Source organism: Halichoerus grypus, chromosome 2, assembly GCF_964656455.1.
Source record: "Halichoerus grypus chromosome 2, mHalGry1.hap1.1, whole genome shotgun sequence".
In the NCBI taxonomy this organism is placed as follows: domain Eukaryota; kingdom Metazoa; phylum Chordata; class Mammalia; order Carnivora; family Phocidae; genus Halichoerus; species Halichoerus grypus.
In genome coordinates, this window is record NC_135713.1 from 327,803 (window position 1) to 341,742 (window position 13,940).

A 13,940-nucleotide genomic window follows, 5' to 3' on the forward strand; every position below is an offset into this window, starting at 1 on the left:
TCGACTCCCCTCCTCCCCGTCATCCCCACCCCCTGTCCCCACACTCCTTCGTCCCCACCGTCCCCCCGGCACCCTCACCGATGGCCCGGTACACAGAGATGAAGACCAGTGTCAGGAGCACAAAGGCCGTGTTCCACTTCCAGATGAGGGGGTTCACGGCCGAGATGCCCAGGAACATGAAGATTATGGTCTCCGCCCCACTGGCCAGCATCTTCATGGTGTAGCGCACGGTGGTGGCCGACTGCTCGGAGATGTTAGCCTTCACGTACTTCTGACAGCAGATGCCACAGAAGGTGATGCTGCGGGCGGATGGCTCGCTGTCGGACTGGGGGCCGAGACTCCTGTGGCCTGTGTCCTGGGCACGCACCCCCCGCTGACCAGCCCTTCTCCTGGGGCTACACCCCAAGACCTGAACCCTGAGCCGTCCAGTGGGCTGCCTCAGTGTCTGTCCCCAGTCCAGCGGCAGCTGGCTCTTGGATGGGTGCTGGGGCAGATTTGGGTCATGGGGTGCCAGCCGGCCACCCCCCCAGGGCACCCAGAAGAGGCTGCGTGTAGACAGAGCTCAAGGGCAATTCTGTGAAAACGCCCACTCCTGATTTAAAACCTGAATAGACCAGATTCTTCGCCCCCACAGCGGCTTCTCACCCCTCATGGGGAGATGGGCCAGGCAGAGGGGGCTGGGAAGGGCCCGGGAAGGTTGTGCCCAGGAAGGGAGGGGCCGTCCTCCCCCGCCCCCGCCCCCGCCTCCCTCCCCTCCCTCCCCCTCCCCTCCCTCTTCCATTCCCCCCCCCCCCCCCCCCCCCCCCGGCCCCGGGCACAGCTGCTTGGCTGTGCTGTGGGGTGACCCCGCCCCGCCCCTGCACACCATCATGTGGCCCGGACACTGTGCAGCTCTGGCACCCTGGGGCGTGGGAGTGAGGGGGACTCACGCCAGGATGGCTGACAGCGACAGCATCTCGGACGTGAGGTAGGACAGGTAAGAGATGATGAACACGAAGCCCGGCTCGATGATGCGCACATGCTTGGTGAAGCGGGTCACCAGCGAGAGCAGGAAGGCAAAGATGACCCCCACCAGCGTGCCCCCCAGGCTCACCACGAAGAAGGACACTGTGGGCCAAGGACGTTGGCTGAACCGCCTGAAAGGCCCTTTGTGGCCGGGCGTGGCTGGCCCCTGCGTGGGCGCGGCTGACCGGCCTTCCTTCCAGACCATTCCTCATCGTGGGTTGCCTGGTAACCCCCACAGAGGCGCCAACAACTCAGCAAACAAGAGGCCAGTTCTCCCCCTGAGAGGCCGGCACGTGGAGCGCAGGGAAGCCCGGCTCCCCTCCCCCATTGTGGAGAAAGGCCAAGAAGGAGGCCTTGGGCAGGGTTGTCCCTGGGCCCCCAGGACAGCAAGGCTGTCATTGTCCCTGCCCAGAGAAATGTTTACTCGGGACCACCCAGGACACCAGGATCCCCGTCCTCCAACTCGCCATGCTGGTGGGTCTCACAGGGCAGCACCCTGCCTCCCCAGGGTGCCCGGACCCAACGAAGTTGCGTTCATGAAACACACTGGGGCCGGGAGGAAACTGCCACCCAGACTTCAAAGTGGAAGTGCCTTCTCCTACACAGGCTGTGGGTTCCAGGGGCAGGCCCGGGGCCGAAGCCTGGAGGTGGTCCCCAGGCTGGAGAGGAGACGTGGCCCCCATACTCCCAGGCGGGTGGACCCCCCAGCCACACACCTATGCCTTTCACGCAATCCACGCCAGTCACCTTGTCATCACCCAGCGTCACGAAAGATTCAAACACGTTGTAGAGGACCTGGGGGGGACAGAGAGGCAAGCATGACATCGGGTCAGCCCTCGGCCTGCACTCACCCCCCTGACCCAGGCCCCGGGGACTCGGGGACTTGGGCTGGGTGGAGCAGCCCGTAGAAGCCACCAGAAATCACTGGGAGGAAATCATCATGGGGCAATAATGGTCAATAAGACAAAGGCCCAAGATGAGCCAGCAGGTGGGCTAGGAGGGGCAGAAGAACATTCTAGAAGGAACTAGAACCTTCAGGAGCAAACCTGGCCCTTTCCTACTCTCAGCAAAGCACAAAGCTACCCACTGCATTTAACTCTGTTTTGTTTTCCAAGATGAAGCCAGAGTTTCATTTTTAGTGACTTCACTATTGCACTGACTCCTGCTTGTGGGATCACACCCCTTGATGTCTTTGCATGTTGACCTTTAAACTGTATCCCACCAAGATATTTGAGGTGAAAAGCTCGAGAACTATATGCTAGGCTCCGCGGTGGGGACAGTGTTGTGTTTCCCGGGCCTCCTAAGGACGTGCCGCTCCACACCGCCGGCCGAGGGGCTGCCATGGGCAGGATGCCGGCTCCTAGGGAGGCCACTTGTCTCTGGGCCATGGGCCCGCCTCTCCAGGTCTGCTTGAGGGGACACAGGACCCCAAAAGGCAGGGTGTGCTGCTGCCTCCACAGCAGGAGGTCTGGCAGGCTTGATGATGCACTGGTGGTGGGCAGGGCCTGGGCCTCCAAGGGCTTGGGGGCTGGACCACAGCCCAGCTATCTCCATGGAAACGCGGGTGGGAAGAGGGGATGGAGCCTCTGGCAGGGCTGTGCGTGGAGGGCTCTGTGGTGAGCTCCGTGGCTCGGGCAGAAGTTCGCGCTCCCGCAGAGAGGCGAAGCCCCCGCACAGGGCAGCCCAACCTCAAAGGAGCTGTGTGTTACATTTCTGATTAAATTCCAAATTAATTCTCAAATTCCCCCGAGAACATCTCTGCTACAGAAGAAATCTGGTGCATCACAACCTTAGGACTTCTCAGTCTCCTGAGCCCTGAAGGGACATGAGAAGGGGGTTTCTTAGTGGGACCACCAGTACTTTCAGAGCTAAGACAGATCTTCCTATCCTGCGGTGTGGGGCTGGTGGGGCCAGACCCTCGGGCCCAGAGCAGGTGCTCGGAGACACGGCGCCCGGCCGACCTGCGCGGGGAAGTCACTCTGTGCGCGCCTCGGTGTTACGCATAACTCACTCCCACAGAGGTAGTGGCCCGGTTTGGGGATGGGTTTCGAAAAATCCATGCTGGCCACTGTGATGCTGAGACAGTGTCCCCACATGTCATGAGCCTTCTGTTCACTTTGTGGAGTCACTGTGGCCTCACACCCTAACAGAGTGTCCTCCAGCCCCTGCCCGCCCACGGGGGCCCTGCCACGCTCCCTTCTGGAAAGAAAGCTGCCTTCGGGGGCACACGGCCCGTGCTTGCTCATCTTCCTTCCTTAATTCTGGTGAGATCTTGCTGTTTGTCTCTTCATCGGCTCTCTTAGGGGACTCACGAACGGGTGGCACCAAGTCTGGACCCAAAGCTAGAGGCGTCCTGTTCTGGGAACCGTGGCGGTGGGGCTGACAGATGGTTACCACGAAGGAGGGAGAACGGACGAAGAACTGACCAGACAGGCAGTCATTCTGAGTTAGGTGGTGAGGGAAGGGGGGCCACGCGACAGGGGCATGGGGAAGCCTCCTGCGGTCGGAGCTGCGAGCAGAGGAAGAGCCCCCTCACACAGACTCGGCCTTCGTGTGTCCCCTCCTCTGCCCTCTGCACCGAGGGGCACTGCAGCCGCAGAGTGACCGTGTTTCTCCCTCCCAGTGGCTCTGAGATGCCCTGTGCCAAGTCCCAGGCCCCGCCCCGCACCCGCTCACCACAGTGACAGCGTCGTTCAGCAGTGACTCCCCAAAGACGATGATGAACAGGACCTCGTTGACGTGCACCTCCTCGAACACGGCCAGGACGGCCACCGGGTCCACGGCGGCGATCAGGCTGCCGAACAGGAGGAAATCCAGCAGCCCAACTTTCAGGTCTCCTGCAAGACAGGCAGGGCTATCAAGGAGAGCCCTTCGGGGCCCAGGCAGAAGGAGGACCTCGGAGTCAGGCCCACTTGCCCCCCTTGGCCTTCTGGGGGGCTGCCCCAGGCTGTTGTCCTGCTGACGGCTGGGTTGGAGGCCCCTCAGGATCGGGACTCTGATGCTCTTGGGTCTGGGGCTGGCCAGTTGTGGGAACCAGGCTCAGACTACCTGCCTCCCTCCCGTGGGCCCCCACAACCTTCAGGAACAGCTTGTCTCACCCTCCAGTGGGGACTGACCGCCCTGCCCCTGGCTGCTTCCTCTGGCCAGCTGTACTGGTTAATGCCCCCCATACAGTGCTAAATAGGCCATCTGCCAGCAGATGAGGGGCCCCTGGTGCCCGGCCAGGCACAGCATGGAATCAGACCCCGGCCCTGGGCGGTCTGCAGTCCGGGGATGCAGATGGTGTATTTGCTAGAGAGGTGGTCGGGGGCGCGACAGGCCTGGGGGAAAGGCCTCCCTGGGAAGTGATATCTCAGCCCAGATCAGAGCCACCAGGACCAGCCTGAGGGGAGGTGATGGACGGGGCAGGGGAGGGACAGGCCTCACAGGGCCCGGGGAAACCCGGGGGCTCCAACAGGAGAAGCCGCTGGGGAGGTCTGAGGGACAAGAAGGGAGCTGGGGGCTCAGAGAGGAGGGAGGGGAGGAAGGGACCTTGGAGGTGCAGGTCCTCAGAGCTCAGCCTAGCCTGCATCTTGGAGTGACCCCTGCCCAGTGAGTTCCTGGTGCCCTCGTGGGCGGGGGTCAGGCTGAGATGCACTTTCCAACTTCTCTGTCCTTCCAGATCCATCTCAGTCTCCAGAGCCACTCCAGGTTGCATATGCAAACCCCGGCAGCGATCTTCCCTGGACAAAAGCTCAGGGACCCCCGCATATGGTTGCCTGTCCCAGCTCTGTTCGGGACACACGCCTGCTCTCAGAGGGCTGGTGGGAGGAGGACCTTGTCCAGGGGCTTTCTTGGCATGGAGCCTCCTCCCCAGGCTGAGCGGAACCGTGTGGGCTGGACGCCGGCCGGTTCAGAGGTGAGGGCCCCCTCCAGGCCCAGGACGGGGGGCTTCCGCAGGAGCCCGGCTCTCCCTCAGGGCCAGGCAGGGCCCTGGAGGGGGTTTCCTGTGAGCTCTGAAAACCCCACAGCCTGGTGCCACCGTCTGGGTGCTGAAGGGGTGACTGGTGCTAGACCCAGCTTCCGATGACTGTAAGATGTCTCTTTTGGAACGGGAATCCTAGGGTTTGCTCTCCCACCTCCAGATGCTACGGGTGAGGCGGAGCTGAGAAGGCAGTCTTCCTGGCTTCAGATGGCAGCGGCTCCCAGACCCACACACCCTTTGAGGTGTTCCCTCTGTAAACGCCTCCTGGCTCAGTGGCCTCTCGCTGTCCACAGACCCTGACAGACCCGGTGGCACCTCCTAGAAGCCAGCCAACCAGGCAGCAAGTGCCCTGGGTCCAGGTGCAGCAGCTCTCCTCCCTGGTGGGACCATCGGCCACCCACCGGCCCTGCGAGCAAGATTCCTGGGGCCGGACTGGACTGTGGGCTCCCTTTGACCAGCGGCGCGCTCCAGGACCCTCTCTCCACCACAGCAAGAGGACCTGAGGTTACACGCATCTGAGGGGGCCTCTCTGACTGATGGCCTGGAGTCTGCCGGGCCCACTCCTAGCTGGCTTGTCCAGATGCCCACCCAGGATCCCCACAGCCAGGCCACAGGTGGCCCGGCCTAGGCTGACCTTTCCTCAGAGGGGGGCTCCCCCGCCTTGAGCTGCACCTCAGAGCCCGGCCACTGGTCTGCAGAGACTGATCCCCACCTCCCCAGCCCCATCAGGCTCCTGGCTCCGGGTGTCTGGGGACAGGACAGACTCATTGGCCCCTGGGTGCTGTTCTGCTCCGTGACCTTGGCTGATGTCCACCCTTGACCAGCTGCATCCTGAGGGCTGAGCACAGGCCCCCTCAGGGATCCTGGTCCAAACCCCAAGACTTTCCCCTGGGTCCAGTGGCCGGAGGTGGTCCTGTCATCTTAGCTATGTCCCAGCTATCTAAAGGCATCGCCAATAAATGCAATCAAATGCACCCGAGGCTTACTCGCGTGTGAGGCCTGACCGGGTGCATTCGGCCCCATGTCACCCTTGAGGGGTTTCTGTGGGTTGGGCCTGGGGGTGGTGCCAGATGGCAGCAGGGGTTCAAAGGAGCATGCATGCTCCCCATGGGCTGAGGACAAAGTCCTGAGATGACAAATGGGCCAGGCAAGGTGATGGTTCCCGTTAGGGGCCCTTTGGCCTCTCTTTCTCAGTTCATGTCCTCTGTCGCCAAGGCCCCAAGGCCCTGATCCACACGGGGAGCAATGCCCAGCCTCTTCCTATAGTCAGATGGAAACCGCTGACCAGGCCCATCCCTGGAGTCTGGTTCTTGCAGGTGGGGGTGTTTGGGGCCAAGGCTGAGCGCACAGACAGGTGCCGTGGTGCCCACTCTCACTTCTCCTTGGTCGCCCCCGAGGCCGCGAGCTGGCGCTGCAGACCCACACCGCAAATGCACAGCAGCCGCAGAGTGGGCCGTGCGAGGCCTCAGGTGAGCCCCCGGCCCCGCCTGCTCCAGTTTCCCACGTAGATAATGGCCCACTCCCAGGTGGGTGGGGTGCACCTCGGCTCTGCGCCAGGGCTGAATTAAGTAACCCAAACTGCGGGGGAAGCGGCTGCAGACACAGAGATGAGCGGTGGCCGAGCAGCGACTGGCGAGGCTTCTGCAGGACGTCCTGGTGGGATGACCCAGTCTTTGTGCTCAGGTGCGTGTCTGCCAGGGCTCCTCCATCTGGCCTCTGCCGGAGGGGGCCTTCCCCTCCCTTCCCTTGGGTGCTTGGTGGCGGGGAAGTGAGGCCCAGCCCCACCTTCTTGCTGAGGGGGAGGGACAGCGGCCCGGCTGTCCCACCCACCCCACCCACCCCACCCACCTGCTAACCTGGTTGGACAGGGTTTCATTCCCAAGCAGGACCCGAGCCTCAGCCTGGGGATGCCCAGATAGCTGTTTATTAATTAAACCTTATTTTAAACAAACCAAGCTGGTTAAGTGGACCCACCAGTGAGGTTTGTCACCCTGAACACTCCTCCCCTTTCTGGGTCTGTATTCTGTATCCTGAGCTTTCTTAAGTAGTAAGGCTGCCCACACCCTGTTCCTGCAGAGCCCACCCCGAGAACACCCCCCAGGACCTCGTCCCCGGACTCCACCCCGAGGACTCCACCCTGAGGACCCCTCCCACGCGGGCCCCACCCCGAGGACCCTGCCACGAGGACCCTGCCCCGAGGACTCCACCCTGAGGACCCCTCCCACGCGGGCCCCAGCCCGAGGACCCTGCCACGAGGACCCTGCCTCGAGGACTCCACCCTGAGGACCCCTCCCACGCGGGCCCCAGCCCGAGGACCCTGCCACGAGGACCCTGCCCCGAGGACTCCACCCTGAGGACCCCTCCCACGCGGGCCTCAGCCCGAGGACCCTGCCACGAGGACCCTGCCTCGAGGACTCCACCCTGAGGACCCCTCCCACGCGGGCCCCAGCCCGAGGACCCTGCCACGAGGACCCTGCCCCGAGGACTCCACCCTGAGGACCCCTCCCACACGGGCCCCACCCCGAGGACCCTGCCACGAGGACCCTGCCCCGAGGACTCCACCCTGAGGACCCCTCCCACGCGGGCCCCACCCCGAGGACCCTGCCACGAGGACCCTGCCCCGAGGACTCCACCCTGAGGACCCCTCCCACGCGGGCCCCAGCCCGAGGACCCTGCCACGAGGACCCTGCCCCGAGGACTCCACCCTGAGGACCCCGCCCACGCGGGCCCCACCCCGAGGACCCTGCCACGAGGACCCTGCCCTGGGGACTCCACCCCGAGGACCCCGCCACGAGGACCCTGCCCTGAGGACTCCACCCTGAGGACCCCTCCCACGCGGGCCCCACCCCGAGGACCCTGCCACGAGGACCCTGCCCCGAGGACTCCACCCCGAGGACCCCTCCCACGCAGGCCCCACCCCGAGGACCCTGCCACGAGGACCCTGCCCCGAGGACTCCACCCCGAGGACCCTGCCACGAGGACCCTGCCCCGAGGACTCCACCCCGAGGACCCCTCCCACGCGGGCCCCACCCCGAGGACCCCTCCCACGCGGGCCCCACCCTGAGGACCCCGCCACGAGGACCCTGCCCCGAGGACTCCACCCTGAGGACCCCTCCCACGCGGGCCCCAGCCCGAGGACCCTGCCACGAGGACCCTGCCCCGAGGACTCCACCCCGAGGACCCCGCCACGAGGACCCTGCCCCGAGGACTCCACCCCGAGGACCCTGCCACGAGGATCCCCCGCCCCCAGGACACCCGGTGGACGCCATACCCACTCACCCATCAGGCCGCTGAGGAAGACGCCGTAGAGGGACAGTCCGGTGGTGGCCGCGTTCCACACGGTGCCGATGACCGCATACAGCAGGATGGTGCCCAGGTTCCCGAAGAAGAGCCGGTTGGGCATGAAGTAGCCGGCGTCCAGCACGATGGGGGGCAGCAGGTAGAAGAAGAAGACGGTGGGCGTCAGCGTGAAGGAGGCGATGTGGTCAGCTGCCCAGACGATGCCGCCCAGCACCAGGCCCAACACAATGAGCAGTGCGCTCTCGGGGACGACGCTGGTGACCTTGTGCGACAGATGGAAGCCTGTGGGGGAGACGGAGGGGGAGCTCAGGGGCCGGGACCCCTCCGAGCCCGGCCACCGCCTGGTGGGAGTGGGCTGGTCCAGGGCCACTGCAGGCCCCCCCACACAGGCAGGTTTCCTTCTGGAAGCACCGTGGCTGCTCAGGCAGACGGGGCGGGTAGTCTCTGCTGGTAGGCTCTGACCGGCCTCCTGGGCCTCCCTGCTCACCCCTGGGAGGGGGCCGAGCCCGCCACCTCCCTGGGGGTTGCCTGGCTCTGTGGACACACAGGCTGGAGGCCTGGGAGGGGCTGCTCTGGCTCATAGGACAGACATCTGGGTCTGCGGACGCTTCCCTCTGGCCCCACTCATGCAGCCCCCTCGGGACGTGGCCCCCAGGACACCCGCCTCGGGGTCTCCTTGTTTCCCGCAGAGGGAATAGCCCCTCCTTTTCCGTGGGCAGCCCACGAGGCTGGTGAGGAGGTGGGAAGAGTGTCCTATGATGGAGTCAGGCTGGAGGGGGCAGCTCCAGGTCCCGAGGACAGGACGCCCGAGCTGGGTGGGCAGGGCCCAGGGCACCCACAGCCCCCAGGCCACACGTGGCCCCGTCCGGCCCTCTGAGCGGGGATGCAGTGCCTCGTGCCTCTGAGCCACGTCTGGCCCAACCTCATCCAGCTTGTCTCAAGGTGCTGGAGCCCGGGCCCTGCTTGAAGCCTGGCTGCATTTAAATCTTCCTTGGAGGGACCGTCCCCCCTTCCTGGCTCTCTGGAGGTCACAGGCCCCCAGGAACAGAGCCTTCTGAGGCCAGGGTCTCCAGGGCTCCCCCAAGGCCCTAGCTCCACTGCGCCTATGCGAGCTGGCGGGGGTGGGGGGCAGAGGGCCCCAGGGGTGAGTGAGGCAGCTTCGCAGACCTATTGGGGCCCGTTTCTCCTTCTATTCTAAGACTCAGGAAAAAAGTGAGAAGAATTCCTATGTTAAGCCTGACATCAAAACAGCTGGACTGTTGACAGGACAGGCCTCAGCAATGTCTGGGAAACTCCCCGTGTCAGTCACTGAGGTTCTGTTTATTGAGAAGCCTTCTTAGAGATTCAAAGGAGAGCTGTCTTCTGAGGTGCCAAGGCCCCAGCTCCGTGCAGAGCGTGGGTCGTTATCCTGCGAGGCTGCTGGCGCTGACCCCGTCCCGTCTGGGGGGCTGGAGGGCCGGGGGGGCGGCCGGCACGCTGGGCCCAGGGGGTTCAGGTCCCACCCGCCCTTCCCGCCAGGCTGCCTGTCCCGAGCTCCGCTCTCCCCCCCTGGCCTGCTTAATTATGGGGTCATCATGGGGGTCAGAGGCTGGCTCTGGAGGAGACTGCCCAAGGAGGTGCTCTTTCCCTCGTGCATGGTCCCCCAAGTCTGGTGGAGAAGCAGAGTGGCAGGTGCACACACGGGACCTTCTACGTGCGCCCCAGTGTCACCGACCCACTTGGTCACCGTGCTCTGGGAAGGAGCGGGTCTCAGCTTGTGGAGGCAGAACAGGTTAATGCTTCTGGGATCTGAGAATCTGCTGGGGGTCCCTGCCCCCCACATGCCCTGAAGGCTCTCCAGCTCTCCTGCACCCCCAGCCATGGTCCAGCTCCCTGTATTCCCATCAAGTTCTGTTCTTCCTTCTGAAAATTTTCACACCGCTCAGATGAAGACAGCAGCCCTGCCCCCCCGAAGCTGGGGGGGGCCCGCAGAGCGAGGCCCCGGGAAGCTAGCACCTTGACTGACACGGTCACGTGACTGACGATTGCCACACCATGCAGGGGCACGTGTGACAAACGGCACGAGGCGGTGGCCGCCCAGCATGACGGACAGCAGGTTCCCTGGAAAGCCTCAGGGCCGCCCCAGCTGGTCAGCAGGAAAACAGCCAGAGGCTCTGCCTCACTGGGGTGTCCCGGCTCACGTCTGCCTGCAGGGTGCTCTCTCTGAGCCTGGGGGGGCACCGAGGGCAGGCGAGTGCGGGTGTCCCGTGCTGTGCACCCTGGGCCTGGCTCTGCTCACACACGACTGGGCCCGAGAACCCGGTCCTCGGCGGCACGTGGCGCCCCAGATGCGGGCTCACGGGGCTGGCAGCCAGCAAGCTTGTGGCCCGGGGTCCCTGATGCTTTGGGAAGAGAGCGGGCAGCACCTGAAGCCCCTGCCAGTCTGGGCCCTGCCACAGACACCGGGCTCCACGGCTCTGCATTCTAACAGCCCCCAGCGAGGTGCTGTCACACTGTGACACTGTACGGGTCCCCTCCAGCTGGAGACCCCTGCTCATCTCTAATGTCCAGAGACAGCCGGCTGTATAATTCCCTCTGTCCCAGTGGGTTTGGTGCCCGGGAGCTGTGTCAGCGAAGCCCCTGGTCCCTGCCCAGAGCCAGCTGTCCTGTCCCCTTGGCTCCGGCCTGCATCTCTGTCCTTGGCAGGGCTGTTGGCAGGGGTACCTTTCTCTGGGGTGGACGCCATGCCCTCTCCTGCCCCCAGGACTCCCCACGAACCCCAGGCCAGGGGTGCTCCCTCTCCTGCCCACCACGCTGCTGGCCCGGCTGCACGAGGGGCCAAGCCTGTGACAAGCTCCTGGAGGCTCTTCTTGCCTTTTTAAGGTCATGACATTGCCTCTGCAGGGACGGCCACCGAGCAGCAGGTACTGAGGTACACGGTGCCCACGGGGCTGTGGGCCTTCTGAGGATGGAGTCCACGGTGTGTCCTCATGAGCTCTGAGCGTCACAGGCGGGGCCAGCCTTGGGGGCACGCTAGAAAGCCCTAGAGCTGGCTTCAGGTCATGTTGCTGAGTAGTCTTTAGCCACAATCTCTCCCCAGATTAGAGATTCACACGGGATCCTGATTTAGTCAGTTTGCCGTCGGTGCCAAGGACCAGGCTTTTCTTTAACAGGAGGATACTGTGTGGACACCACGGGCTAGTCCTCAGGCACGTCCCTGCGCGGCAGCCCGTTACCATAAAATCTTGTTAATTTGGGAAACGGGTGGATGAGGGACAAGCTGACTTCAGACCTAATGCTCCTGCTCTAAAGTAAGCCCTGAAAATCCACAGAAGAGGTAACCTGAGCTCTTTACTCACTGAGAAAGAAACCTAAGTGCACATACACAGTGCGGAGGACAGGAGTGTCAGTCCCAATCTTTGCCATCCCGATGTTGGACGCACCTTGTGCAGGGACGCACCTTGTGCACCTTCTGGGGGGCTGGGAGGCATGTGCGTTTTAGCCCAGAGCTCATCCGGGATCTGTCACAGCTGCCCACGCTGGGGACACACCTGTCCGCATCCCGGGTGGCTGAGAAACTGTGTCTGTTGGTAGATTCAGTGTAACTCGGTCCTATTCTGAGTGAGGCGTGAGCGTCTTCCCACATCTGGGAGTCATTCCTTTCCTTCTCTGTGAACTGCTTGTTCACAGCATTCACTGCTCCTTCGCTGGGGGAGGCAAGGCTGGTCACACGCTGGGGCAGGTCCTCACACCGTCCAGGTACCGTTGCTCACCTTTTAGTTTTGTTTATGTTGTTTTGCTTTGTGCAGACATCTGTTTAGGTAAACTTACTGGCCTTTGTTTTATGGCCTCTGAGTTTTGTGCCTTAGAATAAGCCCTTTGTACTTCTATGTTTCCTATTACACTTTTAACATTCCACTTAACTTGGATTTAGCAAAGAAAATATTTAAACATAATTGTGAAACTGAAGGACTTGCCGATCCGCAGAGAGAAAGTCTGCTCCCAAGTTCCCTTACTTCTCTGTGTTCACCCCTGCCCTTCCAGCTCTCTGCTTCCGCGTGGCTGGCTCGCGTCTTCCCGTGTCGCCGGTGTCAGGACCAGACAGCGGGGTCGTGTCCTGGGGTCGCACGTGCTGCTTTGGGCTCTGAGCGAGCACAGAGGAAGGAACGGAGCAGACTGCTTTTTCCTCCCCTCACCCTGATGGGCACTTGTTTGCTTGTTTTTTCTGTCTGGTTATGGGGAGAACTTTTCCTCCTTGAGAACCCCTTGTAGCAAGGATAGATCTTCACGCTGAGTCTTCTTTCCCTAGTGCTGGGGATGTCCCTTCAGTCTGCAGGGCAGCTTCCTGCAGGCTCCTCACTGCCCACACAGTGCCCAGCCGGCCACTTGCCCTGCCTTGGCTTTTTGTCTCGGGTGCGCATCCGCAGCGGACATCCTGCACGGTCCTCGACCCTGGGGCAGAAGGCGGCACGCACCTGCCCAGCAAGGGAAGCTGCCCTCTGGGTTCGGCTGCCCCTGGACCATGCCGCTGATTCTCCAGACTCTCCGCCCCGGCCCCACCTCCCGTCCTGTCCGTGTCCCGCTGCGCCCTGGAAATATCTCAGTCAGGAAGGTCTGAGATCTAACACTGTGTGTTTCCCCCATGAAAACCCTCTTTAACAATTTCCCTGTTTCACGGTTTTCACTGGAGTGTCCAATTGAGTTTGCGTTTACCCTTTTCTGGGATGTAAAGCTCTGTGGGGACTTCCCTTCTGTTTCTTGGGTCCCATTTTATGCCAGGTGGGTCCCCCTTCTCCTTCCTACGACATCAGCACGGCTGCCCGGTATTTCTCTGTCCTGTGGTGCCCGACCTCACTTTCTCTGCATTCACGGATGCAGGGCAATTTTCCGAGTCAGGCTTCTGCCTCGCATGGGCCCACGTGTCTTCTCTTGAGCTACAGATTGGGGTGGGATGTTGCTGTCCTTGTCCTGTGGGCTGAGAGCTTGGCAGTGGGCAGCGGGGGGAGCCCTCCTGGGACCCTTGTTCCGGGCTCTCAGCTGGCCCCACCTGGAGCTGTTCCTTCCAGGCTTTGCACATCGCTGCCCCCCAGCCCCGTCAGGAGGGAGGGTGACAGTCTTGAGTGGTTGGGGTCCCTGGTTGATGGGAATTCTTCAAGAGCAAGTCCGGCCAGCCAGAGACTGGTCAGGCCTGTGGGCGGCCCTCCCCATCACCCGTGACCCCTTCCAGATTGCAGCTGCATTGTAATGATCTAATTAAATGGAAGACTTGATTGATTCTAAGAGGCAATTTGCTGGTGGTTCAGCCATTAGGGGTATAATGGGCATTTCAGGAGCCCGTGAGCCGAGTTCCTGCTGGGGGTGCCCTGTGGCGTCTGGCTTCTGCCACTGGCCGGAAACCTGGATGGACACAGGGAGGAATGTGGCTCCAGTTGGGGCGAGTCACTGCGGGCAGACCCTTCCTTCCCGCGGCGGCTGCACATCATCAAGTCATTATGAAAATCACCGACACGGGCGTGGAGGCCACGGATCTCTGTCCACAGCCCGAGACCCAGCCTCGGCTGCAACCCCGCTGGACAGCCTGGGCCTCTGGGAGGCGGGGAGGGCGGGAGGGCAGGCTCCCCACCACAGACCCCATCACCAGAACACCCAGTACCTCGGTCCACGGCTGTGTGCTCAGGTGGGCTTGGCCACC

At 62.9% G+C, this 13,940-nt stretch overlaps 1 protein-coding gene across 3 annotated transcripts in view; it reads right to left on the reverse strand.

Annotated features, from left to right (window-relative positions):
- SLC9A3 (solute carrier family 9 member A3) overlaps positions 1–13,940 on the reverse strand; it is a 50,171-nt gene that overhangs the window by 12,920 nt on the left and 23,311 nt on the right. For all 3 annotated transcript variants that reach the window (XM_078066526.1, XM_036078451.2, XM_078066527.1), the window contains exons 2-6: positions 8,249–8,551; positions 3,682–3,842; positions 1,722–1,800; positions 930–1,107; positions 79–299 (exon numbers count right to left, since the gene is read on the reverse strand). In XM_078066526.1, coding sequence (XP_077922652.1) covers positions 79–299; positions 930–1,107; positions 1,722–1,800; positions 3,682–3,842; positions 8,249–8,551 — 942 coding nt within the window. The remainder of the gene's footprint in view (positions 1–78; positions 300–929; positions 1,108–1,721; positions 1,801–3,681; positions 3,843–8,248; positions 8,552–13,940) is intronic.